A 12,754-nucleotide genomic window follows, 5' to 3' on the forward strand; every position below is an offset into this window, starting at 1 on the left:
CAATAAACTACCAGTGTTATTAGTCCGTAAAGTTCGATCGTCTCATTTGATTAGGTTATCAGGTATTAAAACCCAACCATAAGTTGACTGCAAAGATCTCTCAACGCAACCGCACAACATCATGACGCCAAGTCCACGAGCAGCCTCTGCAGGTTCATCCTCGCGGGGCCACAACGGTCTTGATCGTGTAGATCGTCGCAACTCGACGGCGGCTGTCAACAAGAGGCAGTATCAGAAACAGCGAACGCAGCGCGCCACATATGCCTGTCAGCGATGTCGATTCAAAAAGCTTCGATGTACGGGTGGCCACCCTTGCAGCGCCTGTCGCCGAGCTGAGATCGACTGCGACTTTGGCGATCGAGGATTGGATTGGCAGCAGAGTATCTCCATTACAAACCAGCGACTCTTGCAAATCGAGAAGACTGTCATGGAATTGCTGTCCAGTCAGAGCGATCTGAACCATCCACAACAAGCAGCGCCCCCGCAGTCACCTTTTCCACATGCAGGACAAACTGTCTCAGTCACATCAGCTAATTTCGCAGATTCCTTTCACCGTGACACTGCATCTGGGCGGGCAATTAATGTGCATGAAGTCAACGGCCCTTCTCCTCAGATCACACAAACCGCGGGGCCTCCAGATTCATCGTTTCCCCTGCGCAGTCCAATATGGCTCGGCCCACTCAAAGCCAAGGGACAAGTGCGACACTGGAACGTATGTGCACCTCGCCGTTCCACCCTGGAGACTCAGAGGGACTCGATTCACGCTGGGCCGCCCTGCAGAACAATTCAGCTCCGTTCCCCCGTTAATGGCCCACCCAACTGTGTGGTCAGGGGAGCCAGCAAAGACCATTTCCGGCGGAGATTCGAATGCTCAATTCGCTCTCGGCATGACACACTACGAAGCCAAGGTTGACTTACAGAGCGAACCAGTTTCGGGGGAATTGTCGATAAGCGGGTGGCAAGAGCGCTCTTCTCCTTGTAGGTTCTGGGTTGCTCGATTCGATCCATCAGGCCACAGCGGACTCATCGAGAGATAACCCAGGTTCTTCCAGAAATGTCACCCATTATTTCCGCTACTTGAGCCATGCAAGGACATGGACAGACATTCCGAGCATACCCGATCATCATCGCCATTCCTCTTCACCGCAATCCTGGCCATTGCGGGTCGTTACTATACCGCTTACCGGGAGAAGCAATTCACCAGGTCAAACCTGCCACCCATTGCCGGTAGCGCCCTCGCAGCCCTCGCAGACCTCGCCTGTGCGCACCTCGGATTTATCTTCGGCCGTTTCACATCGCTCAAGCTCTGGCCAAGCCTTGGTCGTACATGACCTCGTACAACAAGCTCAACGGCACCCATTGCTCCGAGCATGACTGGCTGTTGAGAGGTCTTCTCCGAACCGAGTGGGAGTTTGACGGACTCGTCATGTCCGACTGGATGGGGACATATTCTGTTGCCGAGGCGATTAACGCTGGGCTTGATTTGGAGATGCCCGGGAAGCCCCGATGGCGCCAACTGCCGCTGGTCCGGCAGTTGATTAATGCTCATAAGATCGCGCCGGCGACAATCGACGAGCGGGTGATAGCCATCTTGAAATGCGTCCAAAAGCTTGTCGTGCTCAACCCTGACACTGTTTACGGCCGCGATGACTCGGTAGAATGGACGCGAACGGAAGACCAGGCAACAGATGCGGCGCTGATACGGCGTATCGGGAACGAGGCTATCGTAATGCTGAAGAACGAATCGTCCGTGCTCCCTATCCGCCGTGGCAAAGTAGCAGTCATTGGTCCCAACGCCAAGAATGCTGTCATTACAGGCGGCGGCAGTGCGAGGCTTCGACCAGCCTGGTGTGTCACACCATGGCAGGGATTAGTTGACCACAGACCTGACGAAGTGGATTTACGATACACCCTTGGCTGCAAGGGCTCCAAATTTCTACCCGTCTTTGGTGAGGAATTTACCAGCATGGATGGTAGCACCCGCGGCTTTGATATGCTTCACTACGCTATTGTCGACGGCAAACAGGCCAGCCAGCCAGCCGTCTCTGAGGTCTGGACCAACTCAGACATCATGCTCGCTGACTTTAGCCACCCGGACCTTGGCGATGACTACTTCACCGAGATCCGAGCTTTGTTCACCGCACCAATTACCGGTGACTGGCAATTCGAGATCAGCGTCACTGGTCAAACTTGGGTTTATATCGACGAGAGACTATTGGCCGATTTATCGAAAGAGCAGAAGCGGTCCTCATCATTCTTTGGAAACGGAGGCAATGGTACTGTTATTACGTTCTCGGTTACTAAAGGCAAGGTCTGTAATGAATCGTTCCCCCCGTCTATCATACCAGTCACTCACGTTCAATCAGGTCTACAAATTCCGTCTCTTGCACGACTCCAGAAAACCGCCACTAGCTCCAGGTCAGGACGGCCAGCCATTACAGCTCATCGGCATGAAACTTGGCTCCTTCCCCGCTATCAATGAGGACCGAACGATAGATGAGGCCGTAGAGCTCGCCAAAGAGTCTGACATCGCCTTCTTGGTGGTTGGGTTAGACCAGGATTGGGAGTCGGAGAGCTATGACCGACCAAACTTAGCTCTCCCTCTCCGTATGAACGACCTCATCCGTCGCGTCGCGACCGAAGCACCAAACACCAAAAAGGTCGTCATCTTGCAGACAGGTTCCGCCGTATCCATGCCATGGCTGGAACATGTCGACACCGTCCTGTGGCCCTGGTACGGCGGGAACGAGGCTGGAAATGCCATCGCTGATATCGTATACGGAACGGTCAACCCTTCCGGACGATTGCCCATCACCTTGCCGAAACGAGAGCTCGACATTGCTGCAAGCCTCAACTTTAAGTCGGCACGAACCAAGACCTACTACGAGGAAAGTGCCTGGGTCGGCTACCGTCCCTTCAACGCCCCCGGCATCGAACCCATGTATCCCTTCGGTCACGGCCTATCATATACTACCTTTGAGTATTCCGACCTCGCCGTTTCACCGTCCGCATCATTCTCTCCTGACTCATGGCACATCTCTGTTTCTGCCAGGGTGACCAACATTGGCACGGTCCCTGGTGCTCATTCTGTTCACTTCTACACTAGCCCACCTCCACCAACAATGACTTCCCTCACGCATCCTGATGTCACTCTGCAAGCGTTCGCCAAGACCGCTGTACTTGTACCCGGTCAGGCAGGCCGAGACGGTCACCGTGGAGATGGACAAATGTAAGTGGACTGAGACTTGATGGCCTTGTTACTCGCTGATGATTAGAGCAGTCGCAATCTCCCACTGGGATGAACTGACTTCGACATGGCAAGCCGAGCCTGGGCAATGGCACGTCAAGATAGGAAGGGATGCACAAACCATGTGCGCCGAAGCTCCGTTCAATGTCTCCCCAGGCTTCAAGTGGCAGGGATTATAGTTTCGGCGTATTAATATTTTACCAAGGCAATATATAAAATAAATACGATATCTTGTAGTGCAAGCAGAGGGTACTGCGAGATAAATGACGTCTTATCGCCTGGTGCTATACTGATCAGCGACGATTGTACTACATCAAACAGGCCGCAAATTTAATACGTACGGCGTCAAGGCTATTTAAATAGAGAGCCGCGGAATAGGGTTACATTGTTCAGTCTGAGTCCGGATAAGTTCTTAGGTAATTAGGACCTCACCTCTTGGATTTTGTAAGGAATCCAGCCGGATTCTAGATTCCGGAACAAGGCCAAGGACCGATATTACTGCGAGATGCTATGCATCTTAGACCAATATAGAATCGCGCCCCCGGGCAGATTGCTTACGGACAGAGGTCTGTGAGGGGAGGGGCTATCATCTGGGATTCAGGTCGGCTTGCACGCAGGATATGCATGGTACCCGGGAAAAGTTTGGACGAGGCTGTGATACGAACGCACATTTGGCCTATTTGCCGGACAGTCTTATTGCTTTTTGCAATCTTTCTCTCTACTGGTGGGACGCGCTGCGCCTTGCAAGGATCATGAATCACAGCCTGGTCTGGGGGTTAGGGAAAGGTCCAACCGTCGTGCAGAGTCCAAGCCGTGCACTCGTCGGCTGGTTTGAAAGCTCACTGAAGTTGGTCCTATTATGCCCTTGCACCCTTTCCTGGGTGTGTACGACAAACTGTCCCCTTCTCTCTTACTCACCACACCTAAATGCATGCTGGCTTTTATAATGTCAACCTCAAGAAATTCCAAATTCTTCGAAGCTGAATGGGAACGTTTCAAGGAGATTATTCGGTCCCTGTAGGAGACACACCCCCTCGCAGAGATGATGTAAATCATGGCGGATGACCACAATTTCCACGCGACGTGAGTTAACATTCCAATCTATGGTATTTGACGTGGTTGCTAATAGCGAGTAGCAAAAGTCAATTTGAAAAGCGGTTGAAGAACTGGGAGTTTAGGTATAAAACGTCCGACGACTGGAGAAAAGTCAGTACAAAGGTTGAGAAGCGGTGACAACACTAGAAAAGCAGTATAGTCGAGTACATAAAGGCGTCCCTATTCCGCCTGAAACTCTCTCTAACGAGGTGTCTCGCCATACACTTTGACTGGATTGAGTCAGGCTACAATTGGTGAATACTGGATAGTATCGTGATTAGTACGAGGCACCATCGGTTAACGCCCCACGGCAGCACTGATCCCAGCGGCTCCCTGAAGGGTTTGTTATATTTACACCTCGTCCGATGAACGATCAATGAATGACTGTTGAGTCCAACCATAGATTAGAAGAGATCGCGACACGCTTTCTAAAAGGAAACTTGACAAGGAAATCAACCAATTCTCCATTTTCTGCTGTAGCATATACTGACATTCCATTTAGTGGCAATTCCCATTGGAACTACAAGACTTAATGACACGCGGCGCTTGAGACGTATCCAATCGGCAAAAGCACGAGGATTTGATGGGAATGTCTGCTACAGCGAGCGCCAGCTTCACGGCAGGTTCGATGACAGCCGCTTCCTCCCTTCTTCCCAACCGCGTCAAGCACTCATGATACCCCTGGAGCGACCAAACGTTGTTCGGGTGGCGGCGGGGCCGAATCAGCGTGTCATCGAGTCCAAGGTCAGCGCGGTATACTTTGGCCGCTTCCTCGATATGGCCCTGTTCCAGGAGAAGGGCCGCGTAGGCATGTCGACTGGGCTGCATCCACGACCATGGTTCACTATACGGGAGCTTGTCATCCAGTTCGATGGATTCGCGCAGATGCTCAAAGGCCTTGTCGCAGTTTTGACGGCGATACTCGATTTCTCCATCCAGCATGGCCGCGGCCACGGCCAAGGTCTGCGTACACTTGCTATTATAGACGCGGCGGGTCTCTGGGACACGTGCACAAGTCTGCTGAAAGAGCTCCCGCTGCTCTAGGGCTCCATCTACATCCCCAGTAGCCGCATAGGCAACTCCCTTGGCGTAATGTGTAGTTGCCGTCGTGACTCTGTATAGTTCGGAGTCTTTTGGTAATTCCATTTGTTTCAGCGCCTCCCACATTCCAAAGCGCACCATGACATGTAAGCGAATGGACATGAAGTTCTCTAACCAATCAGCCATGGGCGGGGACTCGATTTGTAGCACATCTTCAGGGACTGAAGCCTCCATTCGATCGACTGCATCCAGGGCCGTATTCAGTTTGCCGGAAAGCATAGCGGCGTAGATGAGGGAATGGTAGTCGTGAAGTCGATAGAACGTGTAGAAGTTGTATGGACCTGCGCGGCGCACATACTTGTCATCGGCTAGAGTAGCCTTGTAATTGGACGCAATCGAGCGCCGCCAATCCCCGATCAGAATGTCGAGATGAGTTGGCATGTGGTGGATGTGGCCTGCATCAGGCATCAAGTCACGCAGCTGGTCGGCGACATTGATACCTAACTCAGGATTCGGCGACATTTCAATATAGTGGATGTAGAGGTGCAGCAGCCCTGGATGCTTATCAGACCCTTTTTGAGTCAGAGCGCGTTCCAGTACCATCTTGACCTCCATTGTGGCTGCTTTGGGATTGGGTTCGCCAGTAAACAGATCCCAGAGCGCCCAAGGAGTCTGATTCATCAACGCGTCCGCGTAGAGAGCGGCAACATCCAGATCATCGCCAAAGGCTTGGTAAACAGGCTTCATGGCCGTCGCATACGCATGGTTCAGTGCCGACTGCTCCGCAGTATTGGGGGCGAGGCGCTCTGGAATCGGGATTGGATGGCTTCGATCAACCCTTGCTCAATTGGATTCGCATTATTTGCATGTTCTTTGGCCTTGCGCGACGCCTCATATGCCCGTTTCATGCAGTTCTTCAAATCTTCCCTATCAAAACGGTCCCATGGCTTGTTGTAGTTGGGACCAACTGCGTACGCCAGCCCCCAGTAAGCTATGGCGCACGACGGATCGTTGGCGATGGCTTGTTCAAAGCAGTAGGCACCCTCCACATGATTGAAGGCGTAAACCCAACTGAGGCCCCGATTGAACCAGGTCTGAGTGTCGGGGCTGGAGGTGGTGATCTTCCGACCGAACGAGCCGAGATCGTAGTATTCGTCACTAGCCGGCACGGATGGCATGACGTCTGAATCATGAGTCATGGTCGGAAGGGGCTACACCAAGTGTAAGAAACCCAGCGAGGAAGAAGGAGAGGTGATGGGTGTGAGCGAAGTTCTCTTCGTGACAGACGCAGATGGATATATATGTAAGAAGTGGGGTCGTGAACAACATATGACACCGAGACACCGGCCTTTGATTGTGGGCTTCTGTCCATTCATCCATTGATACTCATACACAGCGATAGCATCGGATCTATGGTACCAGTGGGTCAACTAGCCTGACCTCTATGGTCTGATATTGATCACTGTCCAATATTCACTTTTTTCGGCCTTTTTGATCATCTTTCTCTCCAGAGTCCTTCATATACGTGCCGTGGCCTAAGGCCATCAAACGCCGATCGTAGCGGGTGATGACTAATACGTCATCAGTCACACTCGGAGACACATGAGATCCAGAATCAATTGAAGATTTGTCCTTTCGAGGCATAATCTTAGTCATCAGATGGTTTCGAGCGATTAAGAAGCCCAATTTCTCACAAAGAAACCACAGATTGTAGAGCAATAGTATGTCGGCTACCCAAGGCCAGCTCAGTCGCACGTGAAGATGGTGGGTACTATATCCTATCCTAATCATCAGCTTTGCATAAATTTGGCCTGGGCCTTTGCTGGTTGCTTGTCACTGCAAAATCTCTTTCCTTAGTATAGAAGAGTTAAATCCGAGGCCGACTGCTGACGTCTGAAAGCCGCGCATCCAAGACTCGGTGTGATGGGCAGAGCCCGTGTGGGAATGTGGGCTTCAACCTGCCTTGTGCCCTCCTATCGTTTCCTATCCCTTGCTGATTGATCCCTTCCCAGTGTCTTAACGGCCGACGGGAATGTCATTACCCCCCAGTCGGCGCGGTGGAACCCGAAGAGGAATCAGAGCAGCTGAAAGTCTCTGGCTGCAAACAAGCCCCCGTCGTTCCCCCATACGTACATAGCATCGATAATGAAGCCTATCTCTCTCCTCTTTCCTCTGAGACCACTGATATCAACAGTAAGCGAAGTTCTTCCAGAGGGTATCATCAATTCTCTCAGCTTACTGTTCATCGTAGGTCCAGTTTTACAGAACATCATTGGAATTAACTCATCACTTGGTGGTTTACAAGAACGCGATATCATCATCAATCATGGAGCCGCCATGGGCACAGCTCCATCTCCTGTTGAAACGCCTACAGTGACACTGCGAGCATACCGTTGTGATCAGGATTTGTAAGTTCACGGGGGTCTCTTTCAGGTCCACTTATGCCCATCTTGCATGATGCGCGACTGACAATGGCCTAGAATCAACGCTTCCTACATCTTCATCCATCCATATTTCCCATTCCTTCCCCCGTCCATTGTGCCTCAGTATGAAGATCGACCTGTGTCCATTACTGTACCGGACGCCGAACCCAAAGGCCGTATTCTCGGCAACCGGCATTGATTATGTTCGGCCTTTGATCCCGGTGACCCAGTCATACCCTAGTGAGTTGCTCAGTCGAGTGGCCGATAATACCATTGACGCCAACACTTTTAGGACATTCTGTCTGGTGTAGTCTAGGCCTAGAGTTGGTCCCAAGATTACTTATTGCCACTGAAGTAAACCGGCAAATTATGCACGTCTCGTGTAAAAAGCATTATAAACAGCCTTTTGAATGCTCTGGAATTGCAGGTGTTTTACGTATTTAGTTCGCACATGCTACGGTACAGAAAGACCCCGTTCTGATCCTACGAATGGCCACAATGACACACATCCAACAAATCAAACAATACCTTCCATGGGCACAGACCCCGCTGATTATTAATGCGCCCATGAGCGGTGCAGCGACCAGCAAGCTAGCCGTTGCCGTCACCCGAGCTGGAGGACTGGGGCACATTGGCTTTCTGGACGACAAGAAAATGCTAAGCAGGGAGCTCGAGAACGCAAAACGGCAATTATGTGATTTGGCCGTCTCCAGCGGGACCTTTCCAACCGGAGCGGGAGTAATTGTGTTTGGTTCTCCTGTCTCGCACTGGCTTTCCCTCTTTGCTGCATACAAACCAGCTGTCGTTTGGCTTTGCTTTGGAACGTCGAGAGAGTTCCAAGAATGGACAAAAGTGACTCGTAGAGTCTCCCCAGATACAAAGATCTGGGTGCAGGTCGGAAGCGTTGCCGCTGCGCTCGATACGGCCAGAACCTGTCAACCCGATGCTCTGATTCTACAGGGAAACGTTGCGGGCGGACACGGCCACGCAAGTGGGGCGAGTATTATATCGCTCCTCCCAGAGGTGTCTGATGTGCTTTGTGAGCATAGGATGAGCCGGATCCCATTGATTGCGGCCGGCGGTATCGTCGAGGGACGCGGTGTGGCGGCGGCTATCATGCTTGGGGCGGCGGGAGTGGTGATGGGCACGCGATTTCTGGCTGCGGAGGAGACGAGCCTGCCTCATGAGTACCGGGAGGCAATCATAAATGCCGTCGACGGGGGAGTGTCAACCGTGCGGTCGAGAGTATTTGACGGGATTTCGGGTCCGAGTCCGTGGCCGGAGTTGTATGACGGACGATGTTTGAGGAATGCAAGCTATGATGATGTGGCTGCGGGAATTCCCATGCAAGAAGACGTGAGGCGGTTTTACTTGCGTTTGAGGAAAGGGCAGGAGGAGCTTGATATCAAGGATTCAGGAAGTGTGTGGGCTGGCACAGGCGTGGGATTGATGAAGAAGATCGAGGATGCGGCATCCATTGTCAACCAGGTACGACTGGAGGCAGCTAGGAGGCTGGAGAATGGCACTTCCCTCGATGCACATGTTTAAAAAGCATGACACAGGTTCAGACTATGCTCATCTGCTAAGGTGTATGGAATACACCGCCGCTGCACTAGTTGCATGCTGTTTCTGATGTTGGTCATATTTGGTCAGCTTACTATCAGTATTCCGGGCTAAATTTTACCAGCTCTTCATGAAAGTATATTTCGAACCCCGGAGCCACCAGGCATGTTAATGCTTCGACCATTGATACAAACAATCCCAAAAACGTGATTCAACAGTGACCACACCCATAACGAAGATAGTCACAAGCACACTGTTTGTCAGGCTCAACAACGACAACGATGGGGACCCACACTTATCTCATTCGTCTCAGTCCTTTAATCCTCATTTGAATTGCGGCTGCACTGGCCTAGTCCTTCAATGATTGATAATAGTCTGGAATGTATATTGCCCTCTGCCTTGACGGCCGGAGAGGGAGACTTGGAGTTGGTCTTCGACCTGGAGCCCTGCCCCTGGACATCCACCCCCACTATCTAGTATTAATAATTAAGATATTATTCTATTCACCTCTACACGCTCTATTAGACTATACAAATTATAGAGTCCTAATCTACTGGTATAGCTGTAAAACTAGGATACATATATTAGGATTAGCTTACCTAGCAGGTTTTACTAGACATACTACTCCCCACCTAGGCTATACTACTTCTTATACCAGATATCTAGGTTATTTAGCTAGCCTGATTAATTACTCACTAGTTCTATTCCTATATAATTGTCTGTACTAAAATTAGTACCTACTAGGGTATAGAATCCTATACTAGAGGTGCATCAGTATTATAATAATACATATCTCTATCTTCTACCCTATTACGGCCTGTATGCTAGCAGTCCTCTTACTTCTATAGCTAAAACTAACAATTTAGCCTAGTGATTAGCCAGCCTCTCTTATTACTAACTACTATCTATATACTAGAATCCCTCTCACTAGACCCTGTGTAGGTAATCACACTACTAATCTAATACAAGTAGTTTTTAAATAATTTTTTAAAGCAGGCAATGAATAGGTTAACTAGTCTTTATGATAAATAGTGATAGAGCCACTACAGGCCCATTAACAGAGTCTTATAAGGCCATTAAGCAGGGATGAAGATGCCAGTTTGCTTGGTTGAGTTGTCGTAGCATTACTCCTAACTGGGTTCATCCTCGGGTTTTGCGGGCTCGGCTTTTGAGCCCGACTTTGAGCTCACGGCCGGGTTTTGGACGTCTTCCAGTATAGATATCATCTCTGCCACCTGCACTGATCAAGCGACAACGCTGTACAGGAAAGCTCTGGTCTAATTCGTGCGAAAATGGGCTTTTTCGGGAAAAAAGCCGCGCCCCCGCCGCTACGGAACCCCACGGACACAGTACTACCGATCCCGGCATGGGATGACCAACATCGCATGCGCGCATGTTGCCTGCATGTTACTTACCGATTCGACGATGTCCTTGACCCAGAGGTCGTACGCCAATCGTTGGAGCGTCTCTTGGAGTTGGATGGCTGGCGGACACTAGGAGCGCGACTTCGCAAGAAGGTATGGATTCAAAATCACTCACATACTACGTTTGGCGGCAACTCACACACCTTAGGATGATGGCAAATTGGAATACCACATACCAGCGCAATATGATACAAAACGGCCTGGCTTTAACTACACGGTTGTTAAGCACCCTATGGGCATCAACAAGCATCCTTTAGCTGCTAGTTTTCCCCAAGCAACTGGCCAGCCATCACTGCTTGGCGACCCCGCAGATCTCGCATCTGTATGTCTGTCCGCGGATTGCCCCACGAGGATCGAGGACTGGCTCTATTCAGATCGACCGCAACTCGCCATTGATGTGGTCTCGTTCGACGATGCGACCTTGCTGACCGTAACTTTCATGCACACTCTGATGGACGCTATGGGTCTTTCAAGTTTTCTCCAGGCGTTGACTGCTGTCATGAATGGACGAGAAGACCAGATCCCGACCTTTCAGCAGGTCAGCGAAGATCCGGCGACGCGCTTCATCGGCAGAACCCCGGCCAACACCTACGTGAACAGCTCCTTTCTGCTAACCGGGGTCCGCCTCTTAGGTTTCATTGCCAGCTACCTCTTCGAGCTGATCTGGCACCGCGGCCAGAATGAACGTGTAATCTGCATCCCAGGACGATATCTCGACGAGATGCGGGAACAGGCATTGCACGAGCTAGCCGAGCAAAACAAGGAAGGGCCTGCTCCCTTCCTTAGTGAAAGTGACGTACTTTTAGCATGGTGGCTCAAGGCCTTGATTAAGGCCCTGAATCCCTCGCCCCGCCGTTTGGTGACCCTCTTGAACGTGTTCGACATCCGGTCGACCGCCCTCCAGGAATCATCATCCACAAACACAGCCTTTATCACTAACGCTGCCCTTCCATCTATCACATTTCTTCGCACCCAGCAGATTCTTCGCGAACCAGTCAGCTTCATGGCCTCGCACATCCGCCGCTCGCTCGTCCAACAACGCACTCTGCCCCAGATCGAAGCGTTCTTTGCGTTTCACAAATCCACTTCTGAGAAACATCCGCCGGTGTTCGGTGAACCGACCTCCCTTCTCGTCTGCTGTAGTAACTGGCACCGAGGTCGGTTCTTTGAAGTGGATTTCTCGTCTGCGGTTCTTGCCCCGGGCATTCCGCTCCATGACCGTGTGCATCCGCTGGGCAGGCCATCGTGCGTGATTCCTACCCATCATTCGGGTGGCCTTGCTTTGCGAAACGTGGGGCCAATCATTGGCAAGGATGCAAGTGGGAACTGGTGGCTATCTTGCACCTTGAGGACGAGTGCCTGGACTGGCATCGAACAGGAACTGAATGCGCTAGGCGCAAGAAAGACCCAGTGATCGTGGATTGGCGGAGATCCTTTCACGCATCCGAGCTGAGAAGTAGCTCGGCTGTGCGCATGCTATGTGATCTATGCGTAATGCATAGATGGACTGAGGACCAAGTCGCGTTCTCTAACTCGGTATTAGCCGCGTATGCTCCTCATACTTATTTGCCATGCTCTCGCCCAGGATCGCCATGCATGCGCTCGCCTCAAATTACGTCTGGAGTACCGCCACACTGTACAGAAATCCTCAGTTTATGATATGCGAATTGGCTCTTGGGATGCTAGCAGTGGCTGGACCTGCTCTTCCAGCATCAGCTGCTGCTCCTTGTTCACCTGATATGATGCCTCCCTCCTTTGGCTGATTGAATCCGGGCGGAGGACTAGTTGTAAGAATACTCAGCTTCATAGTTTTTTTTATATACATACGACTACGGACTTATTATTAATTCGCATGCATTCCCAGAAGATTTTAAGCAAAAAAGCAGTATCCCATGAAATCTAAAACAGTGTATTAATATTGTCCTCTTTTTCCCTAATAAGAAGCCACTCTCAGAAAGAAT

General features: G+C 51.0%; 6 protein-coding genes across 6 annotated transcripts; 5 read left to right on the plus strand and 1 right to left on the minus strand.

Moving 5' to 3' along the window:
* The first annotated feature begins 77 nt into the window (after window positions 1-77).
* On the plus strand, window positions 78-1,120 carry P174DRAFT_54182 (Zn(II)2Cys6 transcription factor domain-containing protein). The gene has a single exon (XM_024832378.1). It carries the CDS (start codon window positions 122-124, stop codon window positions 911-913), a length of 792 nt encoding a protein of 263 aa, XP_024677749.1. The 5' UTR covers window positions 78-121; the 3' UTR covers window positions 914-1,120.
* P174DRAFT_54183 (uncharacterized protein) lies at window positions 1,121-3,335 on the plus strand. The gene is made up of 2 exons (XM_024832379.1): window positions 1,121-2,311; window positions 2,367-3,335. Exons 1-2 carry the CDS (start codon window positions 1,328-1,330, stop codon window positions 3,231-3,233), a joined length of 1,851 nt encoding a protein of 616 aa, XP_024677750.1. The 5' UTR covers window positions 1,121-1,327; the 3' UTR covers window positions 3,234-3,335.
* Window positions 3,336-4,840: 1,505 nt separating this feature from the next.
* Window positions 4,841-6,582, minus strand: P174DRAFT_435278 (tetratricopeptide repeat protein; the record flags this gene model as incomplete). The annotated part of the gene is made up of 2 exons (XM_024825923.1): window positions 4,841-6,111; window positions 6,162-6,582. The coding sequence occupies 2 exons, from the start codon at window positions 6,580-6,582 to the stop codon at window positions 4,841-4,843; spliced, it is 1,692 nt and encodes a 563-aa protein (XP_024677751.1).
* A 562-nt stretch (window positions 6,583-7,144) lies between these two features.
* On the plus strand, window positions 7,145-8,005 carry P174DRAFT_435279 (uncharacterized protein; the record flags this gene model as incomplete). Its single annotated transcript, XM_024825924.1, has 4 exons — window positions 7,145-7,147; window positions 7,396-7,576; window positions 7,635-7,791; window positions 7,864-8,005. 4 exons carry the CDS (start codon window positions 7,145-7,147, stop codon window positions 8,003-8,005), a joined length of 483 nt encoding a protein of 160 aa, XP_024677752.1.
* Window positions 8,006-8,304: 299 nt separating this feature from the next.
* On the plus strand, window positions 8,305-9,354 carry P174DRAFT_425095 (NAD(P)H-dependent flavin oxidoreductase; the record flags this gene model as incomplete). The annotated part of the gene is made up of 1 exon (XM_024825256.1): window positions 8,305-9,354. One exon carries the CDS (start codon window positions 8,305-8,307, stop codon window positions 9,352-9,354), a length of 1,050 nt encoding a protein of 349 aa, XP_024677753.1.
* A 1,279-nt stretch (window positions 9,355-10,633) lies between these two features.
* On the plus strand, window positions 10,634-12,644 carry P174DRAFT_445780 (uncharacterized protein). Its single transcript, XM_024828413.1, has 2 exons — window positions 10,634-10,886; window positions 10,942-12,644. Exons 1-2 carry the CDS (start codon window positions 10,662-10,664, stop codon window positions 12,205-12,207), a joined length of 1,491 nt encoding a protein of 496 aa, XP_024677754.1. The 5' UTR covers window positions 10,634-10,661; the 3' UTR covers window positions 12,208-12,644.
* The last annotated feature ends 110 nt before the right edge of the window (window positions 12,645-12,754 follow it).

Source organism: Aspergillus novofumigatus (assembly GCF_002847465.1).
Source record: "Aspergillus novofumigatus IBT 16806 chromosome Unknown P174scaffold_10, whole genome shotgun sequence".
NCBI lineage: Eukaryota > Fungi > Ascomycota > Eurotiomycetes > Eurotiales > Aspergillaceae > Aspergillus > Aspergillus novofumigatus.